Genomic DNA, 18,344 nt, shown 5'->3' with positions numbered 1-18,344 from the left:
AAGGATGTTAAGAGGGTAAAAGCAGGTTTAAAATATGCCCCATTGAAGTCAACAGGGTGCAAATTTTAAAAAGAGGATAACACGGTGTAGGCAACACCGATTTTTGTTGTTGTTCTCTGTATTGACAGCACTCCAAATTTACAAAAAATGAGCTCAATGTTAAAATTGACCGGAGTTCTCCTTTAAGTCCTAGGCCTATTCGGACGCTAATTGTTTCTCATGGGTTCGTCCGGTATTTTAAACATTTACAGGGGTAAGTCAGTGATTTTAGTGCCGTCCGAATCCATAATATCAGTGTTTTTTCTCACCCAACCCGCGTAAAAATCCCTGGCCAAATTAGTACCTACTGTTGTTTGACAAACAGGTCGTGTGGGAATTTAATTGCCGCCTGAATCCACATCTCTGACTTTACAAGAAGAGATTCAAAATCCACTGTTTAAATCCTTTCTGATCACTGCCGAGCACCGTACGTTAGATATACACTTGTATTACTGAAATGCTGCAAAGTATTTACAAGAACAATATTTCATCGCAGCTCCACCTCAGTGAACAAAAATGGGAAAGAGAAGAAAGCACGTAAAAAGTTGAAATGGTTATTATGGCAGCAATATATGATACAGTTTTAAAATATGTAGGCTAGGCTATTATAGGCTATCATAGTTTGGATTATTTTTATAATAACCCATGAGTCCTAATAAATGCAATTTCAACTATTTCTGAAGTGCTTCTTTTATAAAGAATAAGAAGTACTTTCTCACATAATGCAGTGAAGCAGCCCCTGCACAAGAGAATAATAATGAGAACTGTTAATTTAACGCTGTTTTTTGTGTGTGTGTATGTGTGTACCTGTAACGTTGTAGTAATCATGACGACCTTGATTAGCTTGTTTAGGTGTGTATGATTAGGGTTGGAGCTAAACTCTGCAGGAAAGTGGATCTCGCGGTCGAGAGTCACGCCACATGGGTCGCTGCATTAGGTAGGCTATAGCGTTGCAGTCAGACTAAATTCAGTCATATTTAGACTTTATATTTAGACTATAGACTTTATTCAAGAGTTCACAAATTAATTGCGGGTGCTAAAGTTATGTTGATTCAATGCAGTTAACATTGAAACATTAACATTGATTTAACATTGTTTGGATGGTTTCTTGCTATCTGGGACCCTCATCAAACACAGCTAATCAATGTCTCCATGATTACTAGAAAGCTACAGGCAGGAGAGTTTATCAGGGTTGGAGATAAACTCTGCAGGACAGTGGTCCTCCAGGACAGAGTTTACCCATTCCTGGCTAAAACCTTTGCTTGAAAAGTTTTGAATAGTTGTGATAGTGATATGTGATAGTTTGGCCACACCCACTACACACTCCTGCCAGTCGGACGGATAACAGCTCCAAACCCTAAAAGCTCAACATTTTCACATCTCCACAAAAATGTTTTCTGGACGTATCCATACAGAAGAGACACAAGCATAAAAGACTGTTATGATCCAGAAGATCTCATTTGCTTTTATTTTTGCCTTATGGACAATTAGAGACATTCACATGATTGTGTAGGCTGTCTGTATATGTGCACTGCATTAAAGCTAATTTGTTTTTTGTTGTTTTTGTTGTTGTTTTTTTTTCAGATGAAGGAAAAGGATGCAAAAAGAAAAAAAGTATAGTGCGCGCCTTGCACTCGACACCATATACATAATTAACACATTTGACAGACCAGACGATGCCAGTGCAGAAGGCACCTTTGCTGGAACTTATACAGTTATAATTGCAGCTGGTAATTATACAGTTTATTTTATTAAAACACTGTTGGATGTCATACTGTAGAAACATTACTATAATCAATTATATGAAATTAATAACACACATGACAGTTTAGAAGAGATTAGCTGATCAGAGCACTACATGAGGATTATATCGTTATCATCATCATCAAGTAGATGACATCATCTGATCACATTTTTCTCTTACTGTTCTTGCCATAACACACAGTTCCAGCAGCCAGAGAAAAACTAACATTAAAACATCAAGAGTCAAACTGACCAACTAAAACACTGATCACCATAATGGTGCCATCAAACAAACTATTATTATTAAAAATTCATCAACATCTAAACCTCTATATATCTCAATAAGGACTTTTCCACACATATGACAGAAATAAAGTAAATTTGGTTAGTAATAAGTGAAGCTGGTAATGCTGTTTGTGGAGTTGTTTAATGAAGTTGGAGCCTGACATCAAATGTTTACGGCGTTTTCTATGTCTTTGCACACCAGAAACGTGTCTGACGCGGCGCTGCTGCTGCTAGGTGATGATACAGCAAAGACAACGTCGGCAGTTCTGACGACAAAATAGGCTACAGAATATTTTGTTCTGTATTGACAGGTGCAATATTTCAAAATCAATAATTATTATTTATTTATTTTTAATTACATTTATATCTGCATTTATGGCAAAACCTAGAGACTTTCAAACATCAAAATATAATTTATTAATATGCATTTGTGTCAAAATTACATATAAACATCTTTTCCTATTCTATTCAGCCTGGAAACGCTTCCAACACACTTGCGTGTCGCGTGAAAAATATGCGTCGGTTCTATTTCTAGCACGCACACGTTTTCTTCCGCACCTGAGATGTGTGTGTCACGCAGGCGGTGTGCAAGATCTAACCTGTTAACATGGGAGCCGAAATAAAAACGGACACGCCACGCAGCCAGTGTGTAGCCGGCCTAACACATCAACCCAATTTTCATTTTCAACCAAAATGTTATGTCTAAACGATGAAGTTCATGTCCAATAACATTTCTAGCTGGGGTGACCTCACATTGTGTTCATAATATGAGCACACAGTGCGCTGTGAGGTTACACTTGTGACTCACATTGTGATCATATGGAGAGATCACTGTGAGATCAATGTGTTGACTGGGATGTTAATGAAAAAAAATCTGGCATTTTATTTGTAAAAAAAAAATAAAAAAAATAATGTAAACTTGGTATCACTCTTTCTTCAGGGTGACTGTTTCTTCAAAGTTTTTTCTTTGTTTTCTGAGAAGAAAATAAAAAGATGAACAATCCTCTGTAAGTTTTTGCTATTGTAAATAGCAAATTTACAGATTTGCTCTAAAATCATCAATATTTTATTCTAATATTGCAGGCATCTCTATTTCCTCTGGGTGCTTCGAGTCCTTCCTCCCTGCAAAATAAAAGCATTGACTGACCTCTCGTATGTGTTTTTATCATGATTGCAGATTGTTCCAGATCAGATGAGTGTGAATCATCAGCTTGTGTGCGGCTCAAAACTCACCAGCTCTTCTTGCACAGATGATCTGAAGAAGAATCACAGTAGGAGCAGCAAACACTGCGATCTCAACAATAATCACAATCACTGCAGGAAACATGAGAGGAAGAAGAGAAACTGTACATGACTGAAGTCAAGGGTATTCAACTATCAACAGTTATTGATGAAGCTTTTACAGACTGACTGATAGTTTAATGTTATAAAGCTGTCAGTATAAATGAACGTGTCGTACCTCTGTATAATGATACAGCAGTCACACTGACTTCAGTTTCTCCTGGCTCTGTGGATCACGTCTGTTAGTTCAGTTCAACACATAATGTCACATATACACAACGGGAGCATGTCTATGTTCCCACAGCCCTATGTTCCCACAAATGGCCTACCCATGACCCCACCCCTAAACCTACCCCTAACTGGGATTTAGACAAATCGTAAAAAAAAAAAAAAAAATCTTAGAAATGTGGGAACATAGGGCCATGGGAACATAGGGCCATGGGAACATAGGGCTGTGGGAACATAGGGCTGACCCCTACACAACATCATCAACACATAATACTCGAGCTTCATATCACAGAAATGATGAATATGTGCACGAGTCTGTCATCATTATCTTCTTACTTCAGTCTCAAGCTGTCAGGAGGAGAATGACAATCGCCATTGACCAAAAATAAATCTATTTGATGCTTTATTCATTCATAGATATGCATGTTATAACTTATAAGTGAGTTTCTAGCACACTAGAATTTCTAATTTTGCAGAAACATTGAAATGTAGAATATCTATTTATTGACGGCATCTAAAACATACAAAGTTTCCTGGATGAAAATGTGGCAGGGTGGGCTATTTTCCCCTCCTACTATTGTAATTTGAGGTTTGGCCAATGGGCTGTGACTGTTGGTGTATAAGAGCGTAGGGGTGCGTCACTTTCAGGGGCCGTTACGTCATTAATACGCCGCTGCTCCTTGCGTTGGAGTCAGGGGGGTAATCGAGCGCTCGATTTCCGTACCACCCCCGGGAGCCGCCATTGGCTAACAAGCCTTCACCTGCTGTTAGCATCCCATTGACTCCCATTCATTTTGGCATCACTTTGACAGCGAATAACTTTACATCTGAGGCGTTTAAAGACTCCATTTGTCCATTGTTTATTTCTAAAGAAACACGACAATGTATAAAAGGCTCCATTTCCTTGTATCTTACGTTATGGCCCCGTAGAAGCAGTTTTTGTAAAAGTAGGCTAACGATTGCGTCATAACCACGCGACTCTCTGGAAATTACCGTAGAGACAGGAAGAGAAGCTCGCAGTCAATCGGGGGGACGTGGAGGCATAAAGTCCGATAAAGTCAAGGGAGAAGCCCATAGAGAGTCATGACGTTGCTCCTGCTCCTAGCTCATGGACAGCTCATGCTCACGCTCTCCGTCTCTGCGAGATTCGGAAGGGAATGGTTCAGATTTCTCTTGGCACAGCTACTAGAAAACGTACAACTGTCAGGCAGGCTGCTCACGTCACATCCACGTCGTCAAGCTCAGTTTGAGTCTGCGCAGTACACTCAGCCATCAGGAAGTGAGGGCTTCTAATTTGCTTCACTTCTCTCCGTTGAAACCTATGGGGTCGCTGTGTCCAGTTTATATACTGTCTATGGTTGGAGTGGAGTGTTTGACATGTTATGCCATTCATAAAGACCACTGAAGCTGCTGAGCCACTGCTTTTGTTGTTAACTGGTGTGTTGCCGGTTGGGAAATCGAATGTGGACATTTGAGACGGTAAGGAGAGCACTTTGTGTTTGATGACGTTGTGTAATGAGGTTAATATGGGTTGCTTCAATGGAGTGGGTACTAATTTATATGTTTTACATAGTCAAAAGTCAATCTGCATCGACTCCACGTTTTACTCAGAATTCGGGATATTAACCCCGGTGCAGCGTTCCCTATCGTGAGTATATTTGCTATAGGCACGTGATGAGGGCAATGGCTGCGTTCTAATCAAGTGCTGTATGCTCTGTGCCTCATCGTAAAGTTGCTGTTCTGTTTCCAGTGCAGAATTGTTCCGTGTCTAGCACGAGACTGTTATGGTTCCAATGAGTTTCCATGTTGCTCTTAATTGAGATTCTCTGTGCTTTCTAAACTTTGGTTGCAGAAGTGTGTCTCAGTGTTATGCTTTAAGTTTCTTTTTGTTTTCCTTTTCTATTTGTTTTCTTTAATTAATGGCTTTGTATTTCTGAATTTGTATTTTGGTTTCACTTCATTTATTGTGATTATTGAATATTCATTTATTTCATTTAACCATTATTACGGTTGAGCTATACGGCCGAAGATATTTGATCATCTGTTTATATTGTTTCTTTAATTTGAATTTGCTTATGTTTTGATTTTTGTTATTTGTGATTGCATTATGTAGGCTCGGGTAGGACAGAGTATTTAGTCCCTTTCCCGAGCTACACTTAAGTTATACTTTATATTGTTGAATTATTGTGTTTTGCTTATGCATATCTCTGCTCCATTTTAATGTGTCTCTCTCTTGTGTCTTGTTGGGCACCGGGAGCAGACGAGTGACCCTCTCTGTGTGTGTGCTTGTGTGTGCACTGTGATTGTAGTGATTTCCTTATTCAAGGGTGATTATTCTATCTGAGACTGCCTGGTTCCTTTGCCAGTGATAATTGAATCCTTCAATGAGAGGAGTGAGACTGCATGTTAATGCCTGTTTTAACTGCTAATAAAGAGTTTTTGTACGACTACCTATGTCTCTGGCTCTAATGGTGACTAGAACCTGTGCCTTTAGAGGGCGCATTTAATTCTTTGGGTGAAATTTCCAAGGTGGCGTAGTCGGAAAGTGATATAAACTTGGTTATTGTAGTAGTCTGTTTGCTGAGCACGTGTATAATTCGTGCTCCGCCCCGCCCGTATAACTCTCGCTCTGCCACAAAAACATTAAAATGCACAAATATTGAGGAATCCTTCGAGGTTGATGTGTGTGACAGTGATCATGTGATCATGAACCTTGTGTAGAAGCTGCTGCTGTAGTTCGGCTTGATGTCTTCTCAGAGTTTGAGCTTCTGACTGGAGTCAGTGTTGTTGAAGCGACTGGAGCTGCAGAAGATGAATGTTCAGACGCATCAGGACATTAACATCATATTTTCATATTGATCATGACATGCAGTTTGTGTTCAATCATCACAGCTTACAGTGGCAGTAGTTGAGAAGAGAGAAGTTACTGTATCATTTATTCCTGGTTTATATGAGAGTGAAACACAGTGAGCTGCTTCCCATAAACCTTCAGCTTTCCTGAATCAATGACATTATTAAGCCTTATAATTCCTAAAACTGCATACAAATCCTTATAATTCCCAATATTGACCTCCCTCATGGGTCATACATGAAATATTGCATGAATCAGAAGAGTCTATTTTAGTCTAGTATGACCCATAGGAGGTCAATATTGGGGATTATAAGGATTTTTATGCAGTTTATGACTTTGACCACTAATATTTTACAATTGCCAAACGTATGAAGCCATCAGAAAGAGTAGAGCCAGTGTGTGAAAGTTTTCACAAATCTGTCTGAAAAGAGTGTTTTCTCACCTGAATACTTGACAGTGTATCTGACTGAGGTCTTGAGTTGATTTATGTGAGTAAGCTGACATCTCCACTCTCTGTTGTTATCTTCATTCAGGAGTGTTGTAGTCAGAGTGATGATGATACAGGGATATTGATCTGATGATGATAATATCTGATATCTGGAGTCTGTCTTCAGATCAACACCAGCCTGATTCACCCACAACAGCTCAAATCCCTCAGAACGAACCCAATAATCACAGGAGAATCCAGTATATGAATACAACTGACAGGAGAGAGTCACAGAGCGGCCTGGACTGATCTCAGTCTGTGAGGATGAAGATGATGATGATGATGATGATGATGATGGAGACACTGAAACTGAACACAAGACACAAATCACAGACTCTTCAATCATCATCTGAGTTTAAAGGGAAAATATGCCCTTTTTAAATTGACCACATAATCATAAACTTACCATGAAGAACATGCAGATAAACATCAGCATCAGGTCCTTGTTTCTGTCCGTTCACATATTGTCTGCAGCTGTAAGATCCATGATCTTCTTCTGTGACGTTCTTGATGTTCAGAGAGCAGTCAGACTCCAGACTCAGTCTCTCATGTCTCTCTGTGTCGTTCTTCTTTATCCCTAATTCAATCAGTTCAACTACTGCTGGATGTCTGAATCTGTTATAGTAGGTCCATGTAGTTTTAGATTTGCAGTCAGAAAGAGCTTTATTACAGGACAGACGCACATTTTCACCAGAACTGATGAACACATCATCCACTCCACTGATACCTGAAACACAGTATATATCAGTGATCATTATGATATTAATAAATGAAAAAACATAAACCATACCAGCATAACAAGCAGAAGATTTGTATACATATTTATAGATAAACCAAATCAAACTGCAACTTTAAGAAGGAATAAGAAATTTAAATAATGTAATATCATCATATCTTGAACTTTTGATTTGAGCTTTGTCATAAACATTACTGGACGGCACAGGATTAGTTGATCCTCCTCTTCAACCGTAGAAAATACACTAATAATTGCCCTTAAAAGCTCTTTATCTGTTCTGTGTTTCTCTCTTTCCTTCAAACTCACCCTACTGTGACTTATGCACAGCTAAATACAAAATAACAATTCAAAACCCACAAAGAATATTTGTGGAACAGTTCCCAAAGGAAGGAGCAAAACTCAGGGAAGGTTTGCTGGGATCAGTAGTTCACTCTCCATCCAGACACAGTCGTGATGATACTGTACTTCTGTTCTCTGACCACACAACATCACTTCACTGAGCTGAACACTCGTTGTGTGTTTGATAGTAAGTTTATGATCAATCATGAGCTGAGTTTGGGAAGTAGTTAACAGTGAATTTGATCATGATTAGGGCCCTCTCAAGTAAAAGTCATGACAAAATAATGCATTAACAAATAATTGAATAAAATATGATTAAACATGCACTAGGAGAATATTTGTATTCCTTTACACCACCAGTACAACAAAACAAACAAACAAAACAAAAGATAAAGGTTATTTGTAGTTCTTTTATTATTTATTGACATTAGGGGTGTCAAAATTAATCGTTTCTACGATGCATCGCGATGCAGAGGAGGACGATTCGGTATCGGTTCAGTAATAGACCTTAACCGATCACAATGTACTGACGCTTTTCTGACGTCATTTGTCGCGCACGTGTTTTGTCGCTGTAGCATACGATGGCAGAGGGAGGTGAGACGCGAGTGCGAGAAAATAAAAAATGCTCCAACTACTTTAAAGGTGCATTGCGCAAGTCTCTGAGTTTTTGCAGAACTATGCCCCCTCTGGCGGCAAGCGAAACTGCAGCCAGAAGTGTGCACGCTCACGGACAAAAGTTTTCTTTTTTTTTATCTTACGTGGAGTTTGCGTTGGTGTTTGAAATGAACTACAAGCCGGTCTCTTAGAATCCATCTTCTACGGAGAATGGCGGCGAATACACAAACCTGCCAGACAGCCAGGTGAGCGTGCCGTGAACGCGCATGACGTCACGCCAAATCTAAAATTCCGGCCCGAATCCCTCTTATTTATTTTACTTTACAGGATTATAGAGACAATCTCAGTGATCAGAGAAGGGCTCATTCAGCCCATCAGGCAATTGTTTAAGCATGTATGGGTTAGAAAACGGGTATTTTTAACATGAAAAGTTGCTTAATGCACCTTTAAAAGCCTACATCTGGGCACATTTCGGCTTTGATGAACAACCTGGTAAGCACGACCTGCAGAAGACACGCGCTGTGTGCGCTCATGTCACACACAAATAGAATATGCAGGAGGTAATACCACAAACTTGATAAACCACGTTAGCCGTTTTCACCCAGAGCTGTTAACGCCTGGCAGAGTCTGACTGCTAGAGTAAGTGGATGAGCTCCAACGTCACCCGAATCCGCAGCCAAAAACAAATCATCCACCCGCCCCAATAATTTTCTCTGATTTAAGTATCCGCACCCGATGGTCAAATTACAATTATTCTGTGTTGTTACGCGTGATTATAAATGGATGATCGTCACCTTCAACAGCGGACTCGGCGACGGTTGATGCGCGCATCTTTAATGGTAACATAATACACTGATTAATGAGTGCTGCTTTTAAATGAACATTTCTTTAAAACAAAATTTATTTGACAGATTTTCCTTTTCTTAATGGCATAAACAAGCTTTACTACCTTGAAACTTAAACTGGAATGTCACTGCGACATCCCGAACAGGAGAGCACACGCACACATACGCGCACAAATCACTTTTGAAGTAAAATTTTAAATTGAGGATGCAGTGCATCGTGATGCATCGCGATATCGAATTGAACTGAATCGATGACATGATAATCGTAATCGAACCGAACCGTGAGACCAGTGTCGGTTCACACCCCTAATTGACATCATTACACACAGACTCAGCAGTCAACATACATTAGATTAAAATGCCAGCATTACCGTAGCAACACAACTAACACGCCGAGAGCACCTATAGTGCGTCACTAATAATTGTCTCACCAGAAACAAACCCTACATACTGTAGTTCCAGGAAGAAAAGTAGTTATGACTAAATATTTAGGAATAATTAAAATCAGAAAACGGTTTAGATCAAATTCAATTTATTAGTGGTAGTTATTAGTCTATTTTCCACATTTAATTAGAGTATAGATTATTAAATTAATGGCAAAATAATCTTGCATTTGCAAGAGAATCCACATGCAAGCATGACTTTAACCCTCTGGGGCCTAAGGTGTTTTAAAGCACGACTTTAATAAGACAAACAGGTAATCCAGGGCAAACAATCAATGAAACATGAAACAGCTACAGTGACCGACAACCAACAACTGAGGCACAGAGGTTGACGTGTGCGCAGAGTGGTGCATAAATATATACACTAGATGTCGCCTTGGCTACGGTTTCCAATGAACTGCAGTAGCCAAGGCGACATCTAGAGTATATATCTATGCACCACTCTGCGCACACGTCACACAGCAGGATGCGCGCGCGCCCTCAGATCACTTGGACGTGGCTGTGTTCAAGAGGTAAAAACGATATAAATACTGTTCGTTTTCTCACACAAACCGCTCGTTTCGTGTCTTAGGCCATCAATGTGTACTTACGATGGGGAATTGTTTAATTTGGACGATGGGGAATTGTTTTAATTTGGACTCTGTGCTTGCTCTTTGAGACAGTGACCATAGACCTGCATTATATGACTGACAGACAAGAACGGTTTGACCTAAAAATATAAAATTTGAAACTACTGCGGAAAAAAAGACACCTACATCTTGGATGCCCTTGAGGTAAGCTAAAACATACCAAAATTTAATTTCAAAGGTAACTATCCCTTTAAATACACAGGCAAACAAGCTAAACAAGATAACAAGGGGACGTGGCTAATCAGAAACACCTGGGGAGACTAATAAACAAGAAAAACTACAAAGGACTACAAAACATGGCACAGAACAGGAAATAACAAAAGTCCACACAAGACAAGGGGAACACAAGACAGGAATCATGACATAGGAATGTCTTAAAGGTAGGGTAGGTAGGAATTGTCTAAAAAACTTCTTTTCCAAATTTGTTTAAACTTTATTTATATATCAATACATAATTAAAATGTAAATACTCTGAAAAAGAAAGTATAAAAATTGAGTGTCTGTAGACCTCTCATGACTGTTTTAAAGACAGCTCATTATTTCCATTCACTCCACCCCCTCCCTTCTGGGCTCCTTCCAAAGCCACGCCCCCAAAACACATGAACGCGCGACTCCGACCGCTGAACTGGAAGACGCATTATTTACCTGAGACGAGCGGAGAGGAGCGCAGTGCATGCAGTGACATCATGTCAGAATCACATGTAATAAAAAAATCTAACTTTATCATTATGAATATAAACAAATAAGATGTATTTTAGTACTCACTATCAAGCTAGCATATTGATATTGGTAAAGTTTAAAATATATATTTTTTGATTCGCTAACGAGCTAGTTATATCTATAAGACAAAGCTAAAAACAGGTTGCAATACACGTTTTTCCATTACCATCAGTTACACTGTGATGAAGATGAATTTCGTGTAAGATTCATAACATATATGGTGTTCTGCATGTAAGAGTTTCCATGATGAAAACATTGACTCTGATGAGGACTACACTCCAGAGACAAGTACCGCATCGTCAGCTCGAGGACAGGTCCGGGGTCGAGGGCGAAGCAGAGGAGGTCGTGCAAGAGGCCGTGCAACTAGGGTCCGAGGATATTGACACGCGTTTTATTTCTTTGTTTATCCAAAGACTTTTTGTTCATTACCTTTTCTAGTACTGTCTTCCTTTTTTTCCTTGTTTGCCTTCGCTAACTGCATATGCCGGTAATGTGAATTTTGATTGCTCTTTCTCTGCCATTGTTTTGCTATTCCTAGGTTCTGTGCCTCTTGAATTCCTCAAATCAAACGGGTGCGCGCAAGTAGGCAGATCCTGTGTGGCAAAAGGGTGGTTGCCATGGTTGCGAGAGAGTGACAGTCGCCTAAGCCAATCCTTTGTTTCGTCCCGAATGGAAATAATGAGCTGTGTTTAATGCAGATTAAACGGTCTGGAGTCACTCGATTTTTATACTCTTTTTTTCAGAGTACTTACATTTTAATTATGTATTGATATATATAGAAAGTTTAAACAAATTTGGAAAAAAGTTTTTTATAAAATTCCTACCTACCCTACCTTTAAGGAATGGATTCCAGACACTCCTCAGGAAACAGTCCAGGAGGGTGGTGGAGCGGAGGCGGGCCCGGGGGCGGGATGGAGGGTTCAGGCCCGTGGAACGGAAGAGGGCCTGGAGACTGCGGCAGGGCGGAGCCAGGGGGGACCAGGCAGTTCAGGAGACCATGGCGGCGCGGCCTCCATGGTCCTATCAAGGGACCCACTGCCCCCCCCCCCCCCCCCCCCCCCCAAAAAAATATTGAGGGCAGCTATGAGTCTATATATGTTTAATGATGCAAATAAAATAAAAAAAGAACTACAAATAACCTTTATCTTTTTTTTGTACTGGTGGTGTAAAGGAAAAAAAATATCCTCCTAGTGCATGTTTAATCATATTTTATTAAAATATTTGTTAAGGCATTATTTTGTCATGACTTTACTTGCCCAGTCAACACTTTAATCTAACAGTGATCTCACCATGTGGTCACAACGTCATCAATGTGAGTCACAGTGAGCTAAAAGTGTAACTCTAAAAGTGTAACTCACAGCGCACTCTCTGTGGCCACAATATGAGCTCATCCCAGATAGAAATGTTGTTGTTCTATCAATGTTGTTATGTTCTTGTAATGTTTTCTATAGCTAATTTTATTTTGGTTACCAGAATGTTCTCCTAAAGGAAGGATAACACTCTCTAAAACATTTTAGACATGTTTAGTGATAACACTGATATAACATCATCCCCTAACATTCTTATAAAGTTTCAGCAGGAAGTTTCCCAGCAGACACAGGACTGAACCTCTTAAAAGAGGTTTAGTTGTCGAAGATTGTTTGAAAGTAATGGTTTGGTCTTCGTTATGGTTATCAGTGTTTGCTTTAGTTGGGCTCTTTGCCCTTGACTATTTGATGTTAGTTTTTCTCTGGCTGCTGTAAGTGTTTATTACAGCAAGAGAAAATGTGTTCAAGCATGCTGGCTACTTGTTGATAATATAGATATTATCATAATGTAATGGTCTGATTTCACCCAGGGACTAAATCTTTGTTAACAATTTTACATGATCATAACAATCTAGAGTTTCTACAGCATAAGATCCTACAGTGTTTTAATCAGAAAATATGGAGTATTTATTATAAAAAACAAACAAATGTGCACAATAAGATTTAAACGCCTTCAACGAGACAAACACAAACCTCAAGATTCAGCCCGTGAATCTCAATAATGGTGACATGCTTCATGCAGCAATGCATTCTGGGTGCATTAAACAAAACTAATCAGTGGCTCCCAGAATGCATTGTGGCATGAAGCACGTCACCATTATTGAGATTCACACGCTGATTCTTGAGGTTTGAGTGTGTCGAAGTGAAACAGTAATATACTAAATATTCAAAATATTTAGTGTTTTTTAAACATTTAAAAAATATAAAAAAAAAAAAAAAAATGTTGGATGTTATTAATTACAGTGATGTCATTACTATAGAAACATTACTATAATCAATTATATGAAATTAATAACACATTTGAAATTTTAGAAGAGATCAGCTGATCAAAGCACTACATGATGATTATATCGTTATCATCATCATCATCAAGTAGATGACATCATCTGATCACATTTTCTCTTACTGTTCTTGCCATAACACACAGTTCCAGCAGCCAGAGAAAAACTAACATTAAAACATCAAGAGTCAAACTGACCAACTAAAGCAAACACTGATCACCATAATGGTGACATCAAACCAAACTATTATTATTAATAAATCATCAACATCTAAACCTCTGTTAATCTTAATAAGGACTTTTGTACACATATGACAGAAGTCAATTTGTGGAGTTGTAAGTTTGTGGAGATGTTTAATGAAGTTGGAGTCTGACATCAAACAAATGTTTAGACGTCAACCCAATTTTCATTTTCAACCAAAATTTTGCTGGAGTCCATGTCCAACAATATACTGAACTCCATGAATGGCGCATTGTTAATGTACGGATCTCTGAAACACTGCCAGCGGGACATTAAACAGGACGCGTTTGTCCGAGCTCACAGCAGGTTTTGCGAGGGAACGCAAATATCTTTGTGAAGAAATGTAAAAGTTTTGAGAAGGAATGCAAAAGATGCAACTTTTTTTCCCCTCCACCATGTCCCTTTAGGGGCTCTGTAGAAATGAGCTTTAAGTGGCCATTTACAGGAGATCTGAAGACATCAGTATAATAAATTAGATGAAAACAGGAACTATTGACATGAAATAAAGAGTTGCTTTCAGCAACACGTCACTGGCCCAATCATAATTTATTAACTGTTCATTAACTGTTTACTACTTACCAAATTCAGCTCATGATTTATTTTAAACTTACTATCAAATACACATGATGTTCTAACACAAGTATTCAGCCCAGTTAAGTTGTTGTGTGCCTTTTCCAGAAGTCAGAGAATGGAGGTGCAGTCAGGGTACTTCTTATTCCTTCTTAAAGGGATACTTCACCTCTGAAAAGATGAATGTGTATTTAAAATAGGTCATTTATGTAGAAGAAATGTGAAATTATTTTTGAATTTGGAGCTTTCTAGACTGAGAAAAGCCAGAAAATATATTTTTGTGGATTATGTGGATGAAAGACAACAACTCCCAGAATGCACTTGCTTCGCTGCCCTAGGAGGCCACTCCCAAGCCACGCCTACCGGTTAGAGAGCACAGTTGAAAACAACAAGGCTAGGCTACTAGTGAGACTCTGACGAGTTTTCCCGGGATTTCGAGATCGCCCAAAATGTCCGGGATTCGGCTTTTGCATTCTACAGTCGCCATTCATTACGTTTACTGTGGCGAGCAGGACGAGGCTGAGGGCCGCGGGAGATCGGTGCAAGGCCGGTGGCGTGATTACTGAGACGCACCGGTCTCATATCTCTCACGGAGGAGCGGGTATTTTCTTAGCAATGTTAAAACGCACATCAACCGGTCACTTGTTTAGCGTTCATGTAAACACTACATTCAGATTCACCAATCAGAATGAATTCAGTTGGATTGAAACAAAAGGTGTGCATGTAAACAATGAAAGGCGACCATAGAAAGCAAAAGCCGAATCCCGGACATTTTGGACGATCTCGACGGCTGGACATGTCCGGGAAAAAGAGGATGGTAACCCCTACTACTCACATTTCTCCTACTACTCCGCTTTCTCCACAGAACAAGAGCCTGTTAGCTTAGCTTCCAAAGAAAGACGGCTGATACTCTGTGTACATTCTGCGAGTGAGATCCCACCTCCTATGGGCGGGTTGAAAACATGCATACTGGCTGTAGTCTCTTGCCTCTGGCCCAAAAATCCTCAGATAATGCAAAATGACGATTTTTGCGTCATCGGAGGATTTTTCCACACAAAAAATACATAAATCTCTCATCTCAGGGGGATATGAGGGTAGAAAGCACGGTAATTCGAAAATACTACAGGTTTTCTACTAATACAAAGCTTAATGCTAAATCCTGAAGTATCCCTTTAAAGAGGCAGTTTGATTTGGTTTATCCATAAATGTTAATGAATGCATTAACTATCAAACATGTACGAACATGTAGTTAAGGCTGCCGTAATTCATGCGTGGAGTTCCATTTGGAGTTCCCAAAGACGAATGAATTGTCACACCTACAGATACACAGAAAGTGATCAAGGCCTGTAGGCCAAAATGTTTGTATTTTGGGGGTCGATGAATTGTCACACCTTTAGTACTGTGGGGGGAGTTCAAATGATCTGTATTATAGTGTAATTATCTGATTGGTCAGTTTAAACATCTCACAGTTGGGTTAAAGTCACATGGTCAGGAAAGGATAAAATAAGATTGAAACTGTTGCTCTGGCTCTTTTTATGCTCTGGCTCTCTCTCTTTACTTCTTTTCTTTGTCTCTTACTCTCTCTCTCTCTGTCTCTCTCTCTCTCTCTTTACTTCCTCTTTTCTTTGTCTCTCTCTCTCTCTCTCTCTCTCTCTCTCTCTCTCTCTCTCTCTCTCTCTCTCTCTCTCTCTCTCTCTCTCTCTCTCTCTCTCTCTCTCTCTCTGGTACCATTTACATGCTGGGTAAGATTAAAGTTATAAATTATCATCATCTCATACATCTATTTTGTAACTATTTTAAGTATAACTATAACCATATTTTGTCATTAAACCTTTTCAATTACAAATAATGTGCTGAATAGTTTTGATTTGGTATTGACTACATATTGCAATACAATATCATCACTCTCTATAGCAACGCTCTTCCACATATTAATCTATTGTAACAGCGCTTATTTCCGTTGTTGGTATAAGTAGCAGTGGGTGGAATAGACAAGAAATTTACAGTTTTCTACCATCTTGCTGACAATGTTTATTTAGTCATTCGGCAGTCTTGCAGCTTGAACCTCTGCAGGAAATCCACCATTATGCCCGTTTCACACATACTCCATACACACTGCAAACGGAGTATGTGTGAAACGGGTGTTACACTCTTAATATGAAGATAATTCTTCATCATCAGATGTTTGAGTGACACTATGTCCAGTATCAGGAATAATACAGTATGATCTGTGTGTATCAATACACAACTCTGAGATCACAACGTGAATGTGTGCAAGAATAAACTAAACATGTTCAAATGAACTCTTTCCAGACTAATTCCACTAAATGTCTTTAGAGAAAATACAGATTTCTTTACCTGTGAGAAGTGAAGAGAGAATGATCAGTCCCAGCAGACACAGATCACACGTATCAGCCATTTTGTGTTTCTGTCAGTCTTTCTCTTCATTATATATAGTCACAGCTCTTCCTTTACACATCATCAGCTCCTCCTCTGGTTGGTCATTTCCTCTGATCTCATCAGTGTTTAGACCTGACTCTATGATACAGCTGAAGTAAGTGTGAAACTGTGATGACTTTGAAAAGCTCTGGATCAGAAAGTGAGCTGAACTGTACAGTGGCGTCCAGAAACCAACCAAGTTCATAAAGAAGTATTATGTTTGACACTGAACAAAGTGCTTTAAAATTAACCGTTCCACAAAAATCATATTCCCTAATTCACAATATTTTCCCTATGCAAGTGTTGCTCCATTCGTTGGGTTGACTGCTGAGGAACTGTGCTCTGCCCAAGCGGCTGACCCTGATATTTCTCCCATTAGAAGGTGGATGGAGAGAGGCGAGGAGCGACCCTCCTGGGAAGATGCGTCACCCTACGGGCCAGCAACTAAAGCCTGGAGCCACTGGAAGAGACTACCTAAAGGATGGCATTCGGGTACGACGTTTTATACCTGATGGAAGGTCCCGAGTTTTGTCCACAGATCATTCTCCCGCGAGTGTTCCGAAAATATGTCATGCAGCAGATGCATGAAGGGCCAGTGGGTGGACACTTTGGTTTAGAGCGGATGCTGTCATGACTGCAGACAAGGTATTATTGGTATGTGAGAAGATGTTTCTCTCTGGTGTCATACCTGTGTCAGCTGTGCGTCCAAGGCTCGACCGTCAAAGAGGCCTCAATCGCCCATGGGTATCGTATCAGTAGATGTTCCCATGATAAAGGATTGCTGTTGATTTGAAGGGGCCCATGAATGAGACGGAACGTTTCAATTGTTACATCCTAGTGGTCGCAGAATGGGTCTGCCATTATGGAGCACCAATTACTTTGCATAGTGATCAAGGCACTTAGATACTGAAAAGACCCGTACAACACCTTTCCGGCCAGGTCGGGCGGTTCAACGTCACTCTTCAGAAAATCATAGCTACGACCTAGGAGCGTTGTCATTGGGAGTGGGATCTTATGGTTCCTTACGCTGTAATGGCTTATTGAGCAACCAGGCACAGATCAACTAGCTTTACCCCAAACATAATGCTCTTTGGCCGGGAGCTAACTGAGCCCATTGATCTAGTTGCAGGAATGCCCCCCAACGATACATCAGCTCAAACACCCCCACAGTACGTGGCTCAGATGAGAGAAAGGCTGGAGTTGGAATGCACACAGGGGATGCACTAGACCAGGGGTGCCCAACCCTGCTCATGCCGATCGACTGTCCTGCACAGTTCATCTCCAACCCTTATCAAACACACCTGGCTTTAATTTTCAAGCGATCCTGAAGACGTTAATTGGTTGCTTCAGGTGTGTTTGATTAGGGTTGGAGATAAACTGTGCAGGACAGTCGATCGGCAGGAGCAGGGTTGGGCACCCCTGCACTAGACCAATCTGTGGAGCATGCTAAAAAGCAGTACGATAAGAGAGTGGCAAGGACACACTACAAGGTTGGCGATGCAGTGTGGTACCTTGTTAACCTTTTAGAACCGGCTGTGTCGTCACC

The 18,344-nt window shown here is 40.0% G+C and overlaps 1 protein-coding gene across 4 annotated transcripts; it reads right to left on the bottom strand.

Annotated features, from left to right (window-relative positions):
• Positions 1 to 1,473: 1,473 nt before the first annotated feature.
• Positions 1,474 to 16,877, bottom strand: LOC309501846 (uncharacterized protein). Of its 4 annotated transcripts, none has more exons than XM_082174146.1 (7): positions 16,718 to 16,877; positions 7,321 to 7,641; positions 6,870 to 7,217; positions 6,289 to 6,378; positions 3,527 to 3,574; positions 3,301 to 3,381; positions 1,474 to 3,189 (listed from the first exon to the last, which is right to left on the bottom strand). In XM_082174146.1, exons 1-7 carry the CDS (start codon positions 16,776 to 16,778, stop codon positions 3,134 to 3,136), a joined length of 1,005 nt encoding a protein of 334 aa, XP_082030272.1. In that variant the 5' UTR covers positions 16,779 to 16,877; the 3' UTR covers positions 1,474 to 3,133. The 4 variants fall into 4 exon arrangements, with proteins under 4 accessions (XP_082030272.1, XP_082030271.1, XP_082030273.1 ...); XM_082174145.1 differs by having other exon boundaries at positions 6,870 to 7,223; positions 16,718 to 16,876; XM_082174147.1 differs by lacking the exon at positions 6,289 to 6,378 and having other exon boundaries at positions 6,870 to 7,223; positions 16,718 to 16,874.
• Positions 16,878 to 18,344: the final 1,467 nt, after the last annotated feature.

Source organism: Leuciscus leuciscus (genome assembly GCF_965113295.1).
Source record: "Leuciscus leuciscus genome assembly, chromosome: 1".
Classification (NCBI taxonomy): Eukaryota; Metazoa; Chordata; class Actinopteri; order Cypriniformes; family Leuciscidae; genus Leuciscus; species Leuciscus leuciscus.
The sequence above is the reverse complement of the archived record's forward strand: the minus strand, read 5'-3'. Positions and strand labels throughout refer to the sequence as shown.

What these genes read in the sequence shown, in the direction of transcription:
- LOC309501846 (XM_082174145.1), bottom strand. Translation starts at nt 16,778, where the DNA reads ATGGCTGATACGTGTGATCTGTGTCTGCTGGGACTGATCATTCTCTCT. An exon ending in TGCTGTATCATTATACAGAG is followed by an intron (nt 3,382 to 3,526) that starts GTACGACACGTT and finishes TGTTTCCTGCAG; the next exon opens with TGATTGTGATTATTGTTGAG. An exon ending in CATCTGTGCAAGAAGAGCTG is followed by an intron (nt 3,190 to 3,300) that starts GTGAGTTTTGAG and finishes TTTATTTTGCAG; the next exon opens with GGAGGAAGGACTCGAAGCAC.